The 14,553-nt window shown below is 45.1% G+C and overlaps 1 protein-coding gene across 2 annotated transcripts in view; it reads left to right on the forward strand.

Moving 5' to 3' along the window:
* cac (calcium voltage-gated channel subunit cacophony) overlaps positions 1-14,553 on the forward strand; it is a 664,159-nt gene that overhangs the window by 558,402 nt on the left and 91,204 nt on the right. For both annotated transcript variants that reach the window (XM_075878685.1, XM_075878684.1), the window contains exons 7-8: positions 13,072-13,172; positions 14,144-14,299. In XM_075878685.1, the coding sequence (XP_075734800.1) occupies positions 13,072-13,172; positions 14,144-14,299 (257 nt within the window). The remainder of the gene's footprint in view (positions 1-13,071; positions 13,173-14,143; positions 14,300-14,553) is intronic.

The raw sequence follows: 14,553 nt of genomic DNA on the forward strand, positions 1-14,553 counted from the left end.
GCTTCTGGTGGTGCTTTCTGCTGCGACTGCGCTCGTGTTCTTGTTTCAGGATAATGAATATTACGGCGCAGCAGACGGAGAACTTAGACTTGCGAATGCTTCGGTCGTTTCGAGTATTGCGTCCACTGAAACTAGTCTCTCGCACGCCAAGTAAGTGCGCCATTCAAGCCGAGCGCGCCTCGGTTAGCCGGAGCAGCCGTGCGCCCCCGGGCCGCCCCGTAGAGCACATCCGAGTGTCACGTGTTCTCTCCAGAGGCGCGCGCTCGGCCCACGTAGCCCACTGTAGTTGTGTCGTAGCAATGAGGCCGGGCGTGCCGCGCATAGCGCCGGTGAGTATGCGCCCTGTGTAGGAGGGGTGCAGGGCCATACATGGCTGCAGGATGGGCAACGGTCCCGGGGAGGGCGGTTTTACCTGTTGCGTAGTCCGTAGCTGTAGACCATGGCCCCGTCCACTAGGGGCGGGATGTCTCGAACGGTGTTTGTGTGCGTGATTTGTTGCTAGATGTGTAGATGTCGCCGAATCGCTTCGGCAAGCAGCAGCGTTTATGATTCAATTATTATTTTTCGTGCACTCCCCTCAGCACGATATGCAGTTAGGCAAGACGTTTTTGTATGTATTGTTCTGTTCACCGGATGTCTCGTCGGAGACACGAGCTATTTTTTTCGTTGTTTTTCGGTTCAATGGTTCGCTTCATACAATGATAAACCGAATGCGAAGTTTTCGTCAGCGGGTATTCAGTGCTACTTACTTGCTAAACAGGGGTAGGAAAATAATGATAATGTAACTATTTTTGAGCGGTCGATGAGCCTCGCCAAATTATGTAATTATTCATGTCGAAGCGTCAGTTCTATAGTATTGCGGACCTCCCAGTGCTAAGGAAATGAAATGCTACTTAAATGACGGACAGGATATAGCATTGATGATACGCCACTTTGTTATCGCAGACTGCATTTATATAGGAGGCTTTTTTTGTAGACCTTTCCTGTATAGTGGTGAATCATTATTTGAATCATTATGTGACTTAAATTTGAATCATTTTGGGAGTTCAGTCTGTGATTATCCCGCACGGCGGAAGCGTTCTCATGGTGAGTCAGAGAGCCAGCAGTGAGCCAGAAACAAGTGGTCTCCATCGCTGACATCGCCCCTGACAGAATGATGTGGCGGCGTGCTGTCACAGTATGTGTGGACAGACAGCAGCACCGTGTGTACTAACTCCAGACAGCCGACCGACTTTCCAACTAGGCTTGTTGTTGCGTGAAACAACAAGCCTGGCTAAACAGCCGGTCCGCTGTCTGGAGTTAGTACACGTGATGCTGCCGTCTGTCCACACATACTGTGACAGCACGCCGCCACATCATCCTGTCGGGGGCGATGTCACAACGGAGACCACTTGTTTCTGGCTCACTACTGGCTTTCTGGCTCACTGGCTCACCATGAGAACGCTTCCGCCGTGTGGGCGGCTCACCAGCGCCAGGTGCGGTGAACAAAAGCTCACGGGATTTGGAAACAAAGGCGCGTGCAGAGGAGAACGATTTATAACCTCGTCCGCACAGCCACTTTTCATTATCTTCTCATTTCATGAGGCGTCGTCTACCGACTGGTCATCCTTCGCTTCCCGCCAAAATAACTATGTGTAATAAGCGTATAATACATCAACTTTCGCAAGCCAAAAAATAGGTTGTGCGAATCATATTCTGTTTCTTATACTTTGTTCCCTGAGTGTTTACTGCCTTCATGGGTCATCAAATGCCCATTTAAGAACCAATGAAGTAAAGAACCCCGACACTCCGGGGTAGATAAAAAAACCCTCCACCTTCTCGAAGGGAATTGTGAGGAAATGCTCATGCATTTCTTGCGCCGAGAGAGGGTATCATTGCCGTCAGGCATTCGCCTTCCCCACGGTACTTTCACCAACTTCTGCCATCTCCTTGAGAGGCACCCAGCCAGTGAACGGTCGAGAGTGAGAAGCGAGAGGACGGGAGAGTGTGGCGCCAGCGTTCTCGGTTCGATGTTGGCGTTTCGCAGCGGCGTCTCTAGCACACATTTTTTGGTGTTCTTGAGAGCCGCCCAGCCAGTGAATGGTCGAGAGTAAGCCGCGAGCGGACGGGAGCGTGGAGTGCAGGGAGGAGAGTGAGCGAACGGTGAGAGAAAGAGTGCCGCAGCACTGCACCTACCATATCCTACAGTCTCTCACACCACATACTCTGGTTGCTAGAGATAACACCTGCCGGCGCGCGGACACTGCCGCGGACAACACCGGATGCCTTACATAGCCCTACTAAGAAATGCATTCGCACTTAAAACGCCTTTTGGCATTCGGCATCTTTCTAATTATAGCCTTAACTACATCTTCGAAAAGTACTGATCTTCGTCACAGTTTTCGCAACAGTAAGGATTCATCATCATTATCATCATCATCATCATCATCATTAACAGCCTGACTACGTCCACTGCAGGACAAAAACCTCTCCCATGTTCCGCCGGTTAACCCGGTCCTGTGCTTGCTGCTGCCAATTTATACCCGCAAACTTCTTAATCTCATCTGCCCACCTAACCTTCTGTCTCCCCCTAACCCGCTTGCCTTCTCTGGGAATCCAGTTAGTTACCCTTAATGACCAGTGGTTATCCTGTCTACGCGCTACATGTCCGGCCCATGTTCATTTCCTCTTTTTGATTTCAACTATGATATCCTCACCGTTTGTTCCCTAATCCACTCTGCTCTCTTCTTATCTCTTAAGGTTACACCTACCATTTTTCTTTCCATTGCTCGCTGCGTCGTCCTCAATTTAAGCTGAACCCTCTTTGTAAGTCTCCAGGTTTCTGCTTCATAGCTTAGTACCGGCAAGATACAGCTGTTATATACCTTCCTTTTGAGGGATAGTGGCAATCTACCTGTCATTATTTGAGAGGGCTTGCCAAATGTGCTCCACCCCATTCTTATTCTTCTAGTTACTTCAATCTCGTGGTTCGGCTCCGTGGTTATTACCTGCCTTAAGTAAACATAATTTTTTACAACTTGAAGTGCACTATTACCTATCTCGAAGCGCTGCTCTTTTCCGAGGAAGTAAGGATTAGGTGGAAGGATTAGCATCTCTATGGCACACTGGTTGGTAGATAACAATCTGCTTGTGATCAGATAAAACAAATTATTCGGATCTTGAGGAGGCATATTATAAGAGCGATATCCGAGAGTGCAAAAGTAACGTTCAGTAGTCGGATAAATATAACTTGAATTAACGATTTGTAGTCACATTTCAAACTGCATTCACTCTTCTAAATAATTAATATTTAGCCAATAAGTTTAATTATTATTCTGCAACACGCTTTGGCCGCCATGCCTGCTTGATGTCTGAGCACGAGAAGCAGATGTACAGCACGGATTACAGATCACAATCAGTCACTTACAGTTAGCCTTGAAAAGAAAAAAGGTAGTAATAACATCAACATGGCAGGCACTAGCATATGGGAAAGAAACGTGGATGGCACATATCTAAGCGGTGATCTCTAAGAATTACACCATGGCGCCAGTGGAAGGGAGGGGATGCCGAGTGATGACGGCATAGGATAAGATGGCGCGAGAACATAAGCAAGTCTTGAGACAAGATATGAAAACTATGGCACACGAGAGAGTAACTGGGCATCGCTGGAAGAGGCCGTCCCCGTGCTAGCGGGCGTAAATATCTTTGCTATGGTGATAATAATGATGTCTGTGGTCATGAGGACGATAATATTCATGACCACAGGTGGAATCTGTATACCAAAGTTCTCAATGCGCCTTGAGTCGACCAGTATTGAAAAATCAGAGACGCCAAAGCACTGCGCAATTTCTGTGGTGCTCGTGCCTACCTACCGCATACGGGACGAAAATGTATTAAACGTTACCAAGGCGGTGGTCGCGAATTGCGTATATTTGATGATGAACGCGACATGCAAGAAATGCTCGCGTTCTCTGGTATCAGTGCGTGGTCTGGTTAAAATAAAACTTCTCGAATGCTCGAACTATTCGCTCAACCAATCGCCATGCGGAATATAATCACAGAGAAGACGGCTGTACTTACAAATGAACAGTTTTGCGAGTCGAGCCATCTAAGCCACAACTCACGAACCCTTTCATGCGCAAGAGCTGTTTGTCCCTGTCTTCTATAAGCTTCGACTTCCACGTATCTGCTATACTCCGATTCTTACGAAGCGTGTGTTATTGTACAAATCACATTGTGGGTAAGTGCTCAAGTCCGGCAGGTCTTATATTTGGCCTTATTTCCCTCAATGTTGACGTGTGCTCATCTCAGTGCCACTCGTTTACAATGCTGTGTCTAAAACCCCACACAATTTCTAAAGTTGTGCGAGAGTGTGTCACAAAACCCGCCCACGGCGTTAACTTGGCGACGCGCCTACGCGTAGAGACGAATTACCATGACAATCAAATTCACACAAAAACATTCTTATGATATAGAACTGTTCATAAGAGAGGGTGCTAGCTAATATTATTGTTGGCTGTATGTTTTATTCAGTGTGCTGAGCCAATGAGAAACAGCATTTGCAAATGAAAGAGTTTGGTGAATCGAACCACGGCCTGCATTCTCAGAAGCTTAATTACGCAGACACTATATATCAAATCGAGTTCTAGTCCATCCCGACATCGGACATGTTCGAAGGTGATGGGCCAACAGGCAACAACATTGGTAGACGAAAGGCTTTGTGAATTTGATGCCAGGCGGGCAAAATTATTTCGTAAGGCGCTGCTTTGTCTATTCTTGTGACGTTAAGGCGGCCGCCGAGAAAAGTATTGTTTTTTTTTTTTGACAAGGCTACACAAAAGAAGCCAATGCGACACTCCAATATTCTTCCATGGGCTTCGGTCTCTATGTCAATTTATAGCAGTACACCTAGATAATACAACACAAAAGCGACAGCCGTGGATGGGCTCCATGACCTACATGAGCGCGATCTTAAGAATTTTTTTTAAGAATACGGCTCCTCGGAGTTTCAATGTGTTGTAGCCAGAAGCAGCAGTGACTGAAAAGATCTGCTTCAATATCGACAAGTGGACGGAGACCAGAATAAATACAGCGCTTATAAATCCCCTCGCAAGTGTGCGCAGAATAACTTCAAAGGTCCTGAACCTGAAATATTTGCGCTTCTCCCCGAACCCCTTTTTCAAAAAGTGGCAACGCTGTCTCTGAAAAAAGTTCCAGAGATGAAACGGCGCATCTAATTCCATTCTGTTTTACGACTCCCAGACTCTGAGTCTATCTAGAAGACAAAGTTAATAACTCTATAGCTTCTTCATCTAGTTGTGCCAAAACAACGTAATTGAATCGCCGGACAAGGTCACCACTTGTGAGGACTGGCCCCACTAATTTTGGGGGTCACGTGCAAATGAACAAAGGTGCATGCCACCGCGTGCATTTTGATACCGCTCTAGAAAAAAAACGGTACATGGATGCCGGACAAAAGGAGACGTTAAGCCGCGTCCAATTAAGACGAACATGACCGTGCCCGTGAGAAGGCGTCGCCGTCGTCGGATTGCTTTATGTCTGAAGTTCGAGCGCGGTATATTTCTTTCGTTTTTCCCGCGCTTTTTTTTCAGTGCGACACGGCTCCACCTGCAGCCTTATCCGGCGTCGGATAAAGCTGAAAGCTTTCGCACGAACAATGGCTGTGTATATAAGTGCCATTTTCACCGAATGTTCGCCACGCCAGCTTGCGCGCTCTTCCTTGGGTGTTTTTCTCCCTTTCCCTTACTCTGGTGCGTCAGCGGGTGGGCGATCACGCATAGGAGCCGCGCCAAGTGTCGTGGGCGTCAAGTTTGCGCATTCGCCCAAAGTTCTAGCGCGCTCGGCGTGTCTGTACACCCATCTTCGTCTCACCCTTCGATTTAACCAGGATGGAGGTTAGGGTGAGGGGGCCGTTTCGAAAATTAACTTGTTGTCTCCTTGCACTTTCGCACCCTCATTTTTTTCGTCGCGGTACTGTCTTCTCGCTTCGGGCCCGGCCGCTGACCCAGCCTTTCTACTATTTCCCCATGCGTGTTTATGGAAGAAAGCACTGCAGGGCTTCTGTTTCTGATTGCCTCGTTTGGCCCGCCGGTTCTTCTCGCTTTGATTTCAACTTGCTTTTTCAAATATCCGGGTTCATTCGGCGGGTCGCGTACACTTTCTGTTCACGTGTCTTGTCTGCGAGTGCGCTCGCTGCGCCGTCCGCGTTGCATGTTCGCGACTTTCCTTTTCCTGCGTGCGTGTGTACACATGCGCGTCTTGTCAACAACAGAGAGGAGTAGGGAGATCCGTGGTAGGAGCCGCGCTTATAACCAATCAGGAATGTTTTGATACTTTTTTCGGACTTCACTTATGTCCCGAATCTCATTACGTCACATAGACTTTATACAGCCGGCTAGCTGTAACCATCGGGGAAAAAAAATCACTGCCTGGAAGGGATACCTACGCGGAACTTACGCTTATTTAGCTTAGTGCGCACACCTATTTTTTGTCGTGATATGCCCATGAAGTCTCCAAATAAAACGTTCTACCTTTTCAGTCGCCGACATATTATCGTCCTTTTTGTCACTGTGTGCTCTACGTACTGTGAGGAGTGCGCTTTTTTTTTTTTTCGGTGTATAAAACGAAGCTCCTATTCTTTCATCGCCACCATCAGCCTATGCTATAGCTATGTGCTCCCTCTCTTGCGCTAGCTAATGTCATGTGATAACAGCAAATTTCTCTAGTTCTTCCCTCCCCCAAACCTTCTACCATCTTTGGTCGCGCTTCCCGTCTCTTGGCGTACATTTTGACGCTTTATGAAAGATTGGTCATCTGTCCTTCTCGTTACGTCACGGGCCCAGGGGTCGCTTTTTTTATTGCGATAGCAATTATATGGACACTTTCGGCTAAATTTCACCACCGGCGTCGACGAGCGCTGTCATTCACCGTGTATGTATACCTATTTATATGTATGTAAACGCAAGAAAGAAAAGTAATCCAGATAAAACGTCCAGCGCGTGGAATCGAACGTCTGACCTCTTGCTTGTTAAAGCATGGCGTTAGCCACTGAGCCACAAACGAGACCTCGTTCAACGTTGAAATTGCAAGCTATTTACATCTACCATGAACTTAGCACTGGCGCTGCTGATCTTGGGGGAACTATCGTGCTTTTCAGCATTACCAGCGAGATGGCGCTATGGGCGCACGTCACAATATCGTCATGACACGGTAACGTGCGCTCATACGTTCATATCCCACGCCTACTTTGCTAGAGTATACAAGAACTGTAACTTTGCCTCGTGGAAGCGGGAGGGGGGGGGGGGGGCACGCTTGCGCGCGCTTCTCTGGCGATAGGAAGAGTCGTACGCCTTGGGATTTCACCGCAGTAATTTTGTGGTAGTTACCGGACGCACAATGGTCCCAGCACTGGCTGCAAATTCTTCGTTTGCGGAAAAGCTTACCAAGCCAAAAGGAAACATCAGTTAAGAAGAAAGTGAAGGAAACAGAGGGGGACATTTGGAAGATAAGAATGCTTACGAAATCATCACTGGAAACCTACCAAACTTTCAAGCAATAAATTGCAAAAGAAAAGATCTACGATAAATCTCGAGGTAGTTCTGTGCTGTTCGAGGCCAAAAAGGGAGTATTGCAGACGAAGACGTACTGAGCCAAATACGAAGGCACAGATACTTAATGTAGTGCATGTGGAGAGGAGAAGGAAACGGCTGAACATTTAATAATGTTCTATAAAGGGCTCCGCCCTATATTCGACAATATTAACACGGAATTTTTCAAAGCGTTGGGGTTTAGGCAGAGTGAAAGTAAAATGGAGTTTAAACGGGTAGAAATAACCAGGACGAAGCTAACTTATTGGTAGATACAATCAAGGCGTGAGTGAAATTCAATTCTTCAACACATAGTGATAGCACTTAACTTTATGGCTAGGTGGCGTGAGCCACCGCCCGATCTAAAGGGCGCAGCCGGATACGTCCATTCAGTCATCCGAAGTAACAACTCAGTCACTTATTCACGTTCATCAATACCTGTGAGTTTCGTGCGTCATTTGTGCGTGAGCAACGCGGAGCATGTTTCGATCTGCTTGATGTTTTTTGCATGACGTTCCAATTTGTTGCTATTGCATTCATTGCTTCGCCTTTGTGGCAAAGCTGTGACTTCTTTTTTCCTCTTAATATCTGGGAGATTCTCTGGTACACTGTGCTGTCTTTCTACCTCTTGAAGTTGCAACTTCATTTTTTGTTACATCGCACTCTGCGCACCTTAACATCTGGAGTTTCTTCCTTATTGTCGAGATTTCTGTGTCTTATGGGAGTATTGGCAAAATATCATTTTTGTACCCGTTCCGCTTCGTAGACAATGGTAAGTCACCACTGGTGAGTTGAGAATGCTTCCCGTACGCGCGGCGGCTTACAATTATTCTTCGGTGAATTTCCTCAGCACGAGTGGGCTCCCCTGTTATTATTTGATCTAAATGTATGTACCCTTCTACTAACCCTGTTGGGTCCGGTTGTCTATTCCGAACGTTCGCTGTCTCGCTGGACTGCCTGGAATACTGTAATTGTTTTCTGCCTTTTCTCTTTGTCTGCTTCCTTCCGCTTTTCTACCAATTTACCTTCAACGCTACCAGGACGCTTTCTGGGTTTATGCATTTAATAACTTTTTTTGCAATTAGATGCTACGAGCTGTAAACCACTATGATGTTCTCCGCTTAACTACATTCACATTTTTTTTCTTATATAATCATTTAAGTACTTATTCTAATACATGCAGTGAACAATAATGGAGATATTGTACTTCGTTGTAGGAAGCGTTTCTCAAACGGGATTTTTGTGTTCTGCTCGAGAACGAACAGAGTAGCTGAATAATCTCTGTAGGTATTCGCTATGGTATTCACATGTGTTTTATGCAATCCTTCCAACGCAATGCCTCCAAAACCACTGGTATCTGTACCAAGTCGAATGCCTTTTCTTAATCGATGTCACATAAAGCTGCTTTTTTTTGCATTCGCCAAATTTCTTAGTTATTTATTTAATCAAATTTAATGTCATCCATCGTAGATTACCCTTTTCTAAAACATGTTTGTTGTCTACGTGAAGGTCTGGGTCAAATCAATTGTGTCTCTTAACTTACGTGACGTTATCTTTGTGAATGTTTTGTTTAACTCGAAAAGAAGGCTGATCGGTCTGGATAGTCAAGTTTTTCGTCTCTAAATTATCGTATTATCATAATATTTCCATATTTTTCAATTCACTTGCACATTTTAATTCATTACTTTCAAGTCATAATGAGCAGGGCGTCGGTAACTTATTAGCTATAATTTTCTCCATCTTTGATTGAATCAGTTGTTATGCCGCGTTTTACTGCTGCCTTTCTGCGAGACATGCCTTGTAGGACTTACTTCACCTCATCGGTAATTACGATTATGGATTATCCAATGAATCACCTTTCATGAATATGTCTTCTTCATTATTTTATCGTGAGTTCTGTTTGACCATTCCACAAAATTCATTATTAAAATTATAGCTGTAAAAGGCTAAAATGTTCGTTCGCATTATGTGTGTGTCATGGCTTTATGAACAGTAACGCCATGAAGTACAGGTATTTGAATCACTAAACGATTACAGCCGTATATGCTAGCCTGCAAGCAGTCGTTCAGATGTTTCTCTCAAAATGAAAACTATGTCGTGGCAGCTGCGTATAAAATAACAGCTTAGTTTTGGAGCACTGCAACTTACAATCAGCACTACTATAAGAAGATGACCTGAAAAGCAATGGAGCTTAGTTGTGCAGCATTTCTACAATTTATGGCTGTTCGCAAATAAACTATCAGAAACCAACAAGCCGCGCTTCCCGCGCTAAGCAGCCGTATCGAATGTGCAAGTGATGCACTGTTAGTGCCACAGTAGAATATGTTTTAATATCCAGTAACAGTCTACCGCCATAACTGCCTGGAGATCTGAGGATCTATTTACAGACAAAAAATCGGCCGTTTGAGCCACATATTGCCTACCCGTTCTTTGGCGTGTCTTCTTTTTATTCGCCTTGAGCGCAAACAGGCGAAAAAAAGATGTGGGATAAAACTGAGCAACCACAGCGGGCGTCCGTCGCTCCGAAAAGCCCGAACACTAACCCGATGGAGGCTGTTCACGCGTGGCTGTCTCGGACGTGATCAAGGAAGTCGGCACTGCGTTCCTAAAATGGACTGGCGCTAAATGCGATGGACGCTAGAGGCTTTAGCACGCTGATACTCGCGTCAATGTGTATAGAAAGGCGGTGTGATAACTTTGTCCGCCCGTTTATTTATAGCGTGTGCCTAGCGTTCTATGAGAGGTACACGCTTATCACGAGAAAGGGTTACGTTAAGGCAGCAGAAAAACTCGGCATTTTGACTAAGCTCCGGGATAACGACATGAAAACACCCTCTCGCTCTTCGCGTTCTTGTTTCTCATAACGGTAACAAGGCTGCAACGAGGACTAGTTGGTACGACTTCATCTTGTAATGCACTGCCACGTATAACCTGTACATTAGTCTGTCCGTACTCTAAATAAAGTCGATTGTTAGTGCATCAACCTGTGTTGTCTCTTTTCCTTAGTGCTCATAGTAGCTTGTGTGATGCATCAATGGTTGTTGGTGTTTTCTATGGGGCTCCATCAGTCTTCCGGGGTCGGGCGCAAGCAGCTGCGACATGCTCAGGAAGAAAGAGAGAGAGTGTGGGGGAGGGGGTGTTGACGCGGTGAAAGTGGGCGCAAGCATTGGAACGCGTGTACAGTACACGTGTTCTTGAACATGCCTTTTCACGTCGAAGTGGAAAGGTGTCAGCAAGCAGTTGTAACTTTCAAGAATGCAATTCATTGTGGGGATAATGTAAGTTGCATTTCTTTTCTATCTTTTCTGGTGGGTGGATTGACTTAATGAATGGTGGGGGGTGGATTGACTTAATCGAAAATCGCAGAATCTTCTTGAGAAGATTCTGCGATTTCCGATTAAGTTAATCAATCAATAATTTGTTAAAGTAGAACTGTCCGCACGAGCAGCTACAAGCTCATAAAAGGTAAATTAAAGAGAGCTGGCCTGGCAAAAAACGGCTTCTGCAAATGAAAAGTAATGTGGACTCATTCTAAGCGTAACTGTACCTTTGGCTTTTGGCTGTCTGATTGTCTTCTGTGTCTTCGCTTCGTGAACTTTCTTCAAAATCTTCCATGCGAGGGTTGCCTTTCAATTGTTCCTTTTCTCATAGAAACGGTTTCGTGAAGCCTCCGTTAACATCGATTTTTACATAGACTAACATTGGTTGACTACCTGCTTATTTTGACGCTAATACAATTTCTCCTTCGTTGCAGCTAAACGTCATCAACTTCAGGCCACATTGACTTCAGTGACCTTTTCTCCCTTCTCACCTCATTTTGTCCTCCAGCACTGATTACCGTTTCAGCTTGGAGAATTACCCTGCCGAGGCCAGGCTTGATCTGTTGAGGCGTACCGCAGTGGGTGACATCGAAATTATTTTGATCATCAGTGGTTATTTAACTTGCCCCTAAATACACGAGCACTTTGTGAGTCGTCTCTGGTAAGCAATATTCTATTCGCCAAATATGCAAATACATCCTCCGAGCATACGCGTTGATGCCAATATGGGTGCTAATCGCTGTATCAAGTTTGCACTCAATACTACAGGCTACGCACCGAAGAACTTGTGGTGTGACCAAAAAAAATTGCTTCGCACTGAGGACAAGCAACAAAAAAAAGGTGACAAAGAAGACTGTGCATTACTCTGTGTTACGTTTTTTGCGCAATAATGTGACCAACCACCATTGCTTTCAAACACTTTGCGTATACTTGATGTATACGGTTTTGAGCTCATGAAGCCCGACAGTACCAATTTTGATGCGCAAAAGCCCCTATGGCCCCACTGATTTATTTATTTATTTATTTATTTTTTTTTTTTTTGCTACTGAAGTGTACGTACAAAGCTAAAAGCCAGTGGTAGCTATAACAACAACAAAATCTGGTGTTTGCTAGAGTGCGTCTATTCTCATCAGTTTATATTGATCTTTCACTTTAAATGGTCCTGTTGGAAATGCGATTTGGGGCCCAATCAGTGGATTATGCATTGCTACGTACCTATGATATAACACTTTGCTCATATGAGCACCAACACCAAAAGTATTTCACCCACGCGTGCTACTGCCGAGGCAAAAAACAATCAAATGCACTCTTTTTGTTTGTGGCGTGAATAAACTTATAGGGAAAAGAATTTGTTGTATCTACCTGCAGCTAATGTATTTTCTTTTATATGTCGACTTTGTCGGTCTTTTGAGAAAGACAGATGAAGATACAAGGAGAGTGGACTGTGGATTTTGTAATTTTGCATTTAAGTAAATAAGGGCAACACAGTTGCCATTTTTGAGATTGAAAACATCTGGCTCTTGCTTCTACTCAGCGTTTTTGTTTTTATATATGCCTTCAACCAACAAAGTGATAGAGGCAGTGCAAATTGGATTTTTACGAAACATCGCGATTTCAATAGATAGGGGATAACTTTTGCAATCATCTCACAGAAATACGCACGTGTGTACACGGAACGAGTAATTAACAGCACGAAAACTGAAATGGGCGTTGGCGCGAGTTGTAAATCTTTTGAACAGAATGAGCCGAACGCTGAAATTAGAACGAACGAGTTCATTGTTCGATTGCCATTGGCTGGCCACCGTCGCCCTTGATATTTAGAGAAACAAGATCAGCTGGACTTTGTTGTTTCAAAATATTTGTGAATTCGAGTCCGTTTGATGTGTTTTTTAAAATAATTTTTCACATACTAAAATAAGAAATTTGACCTCACATGACGAGAAGAGCGAAGCACCACGTTCACATATGCCGCCGTGAACGTGTAACGTTCGTCAAAGTGAGCTGCTGTTGCGTGCTCACCGGGCAGGAAGTTTGTGTGAACGCTGCTGCTTGCTGCGAGCGATTTGTAGCGGCGACGTGCATGTGTAGTGTGCGGCGCTGTAGGGGCCGCTGTGTGTAGCGTAGACCCGTAGTTAGAGCATCCCGCTCCCCTTGTTTGCTTGCAGGTTTGTTACCTACTTTGTACCGGAGGATTTAGATTTAGATCTCAGAACCTTGAGAGCCATCAGGGTGCTTCGACCCTTGAAGCTGGTCTCCGGAATCCCAAGTGAGTCTTCCCTTGGGCCGCGGCCTTGCAACAGCGCCGGGGCGTCTCGATAAAATGAGCCGCCGCGCCGCTGTCAACCCCGTTGTAACCCGCCAGCACTGTATACTCGTCAACTCTGTCTTGTACTGCACTTTTGTGGCCTCAACTGTCGTTATCACTGTTGTTTCTATCGGATGTCATGAGAACAAGTACGAGACTCGCCCTAACACTACTACAGTCGTGAGCGGAAAACTCAACATCGTATACACTATTCAATAATGAATTTGGGAAACAGTTATATTATTGCACTGTGTATACTTTGCGGCTGCACCCCCTCCCCCCGACTGCCAGAGACAGTAGTGCAGTTTCAGTAGCTACTATTCCTGCTTTCACACTATCTTGTGTCTAATTCTATGGAGGCAGACCTATAGAAGAGCTATATGTTATATCTATCTATATCTTATCTATAGAAGAGCCATATCTTATGTCTAAAAAATCGAGGCAGAGCTATAGAAGTACACTTTTGTACTCGTGCAGGCTACTGAAAACATTCGCTCACTTTCCCGTTAGAGTGGCAGCCGTGTATAGCCCGTTACAGTGTCAGCGCACGAGTGCATGCAAGCTTGAGTGTCGTAAGTGCTGCAGTGAATTAAGCGCATACCGTGAACGAAGGCCTCAGAAAATGTGCTAAAAGCGAGATTCGTTTGTCTCGTGCAATAAGAGTCTTTTAAAACAAGCTAAATCATCATAGGTGGGATTCGGGTGTGTCGCTAGCTTCTACTGGCTGCAATTTCTGCATATAAATTTCTCTAGTTACTATCAAAAATTACCAGCCCCAGGAGGCACTAAGCTGTGAGTGCTCGTTGCTAAATAAATTAATTCCTTCTGCTTTTTGTGAAAGCTTCAAAGCTCTTTTTTTCTCTTCTTATCCAATATTTTCGAAGATTTCTAACGTGAACGCCTACTTACTACGTTTCTTGCTCCTCTTCCAGGCCTTCAAGTAGTGTTGAAGTCCATCATCAAAGCCATGGCGCCATTGCTTCAAATAGGACTTCTTGTTCTCTTTGCCATCGTTATATTTGCCATTATTGGCCTTGAATTTTACAGCGGTGCTTTACACAAAACATGCTACAGTTTAGAAGATGCAAGTGAGTACTCATGCTCTATGTGTGTGCGTTCCACGCCTACCCTATCTCTCTTTTCGTCTTTATACCTTCCGCTTCTTATCTGTCTTAGTATACTTCCATCACTATACCCTTCTCACCCATTCTCCCAACGTAGCTCAGCCAACTCGAAGCTTCCCTGTTTAGTCTCCGTGCATTTCAGTCTCTTTCCTGTCATGTGGATGTGCGTCGTGTCCCTTTTCGGAGACAAACGCTGGACCACTTCTCTTTTTTTCCCT

This window comes from Rhipicephalus microplus, chromosome X, assembly GCF_043290135.1.
Source record: "Rhipicephalus microplus isolate Deutch F79 chromosome X, USDA_Rmic, whole genome shotgun sequence".
NCBI lineage: Eukaryota > Metazoa > Arthropoda > Arachnida > Ixodida > Ixodidae > Rhipicephalus > Rhipicephalus microplus.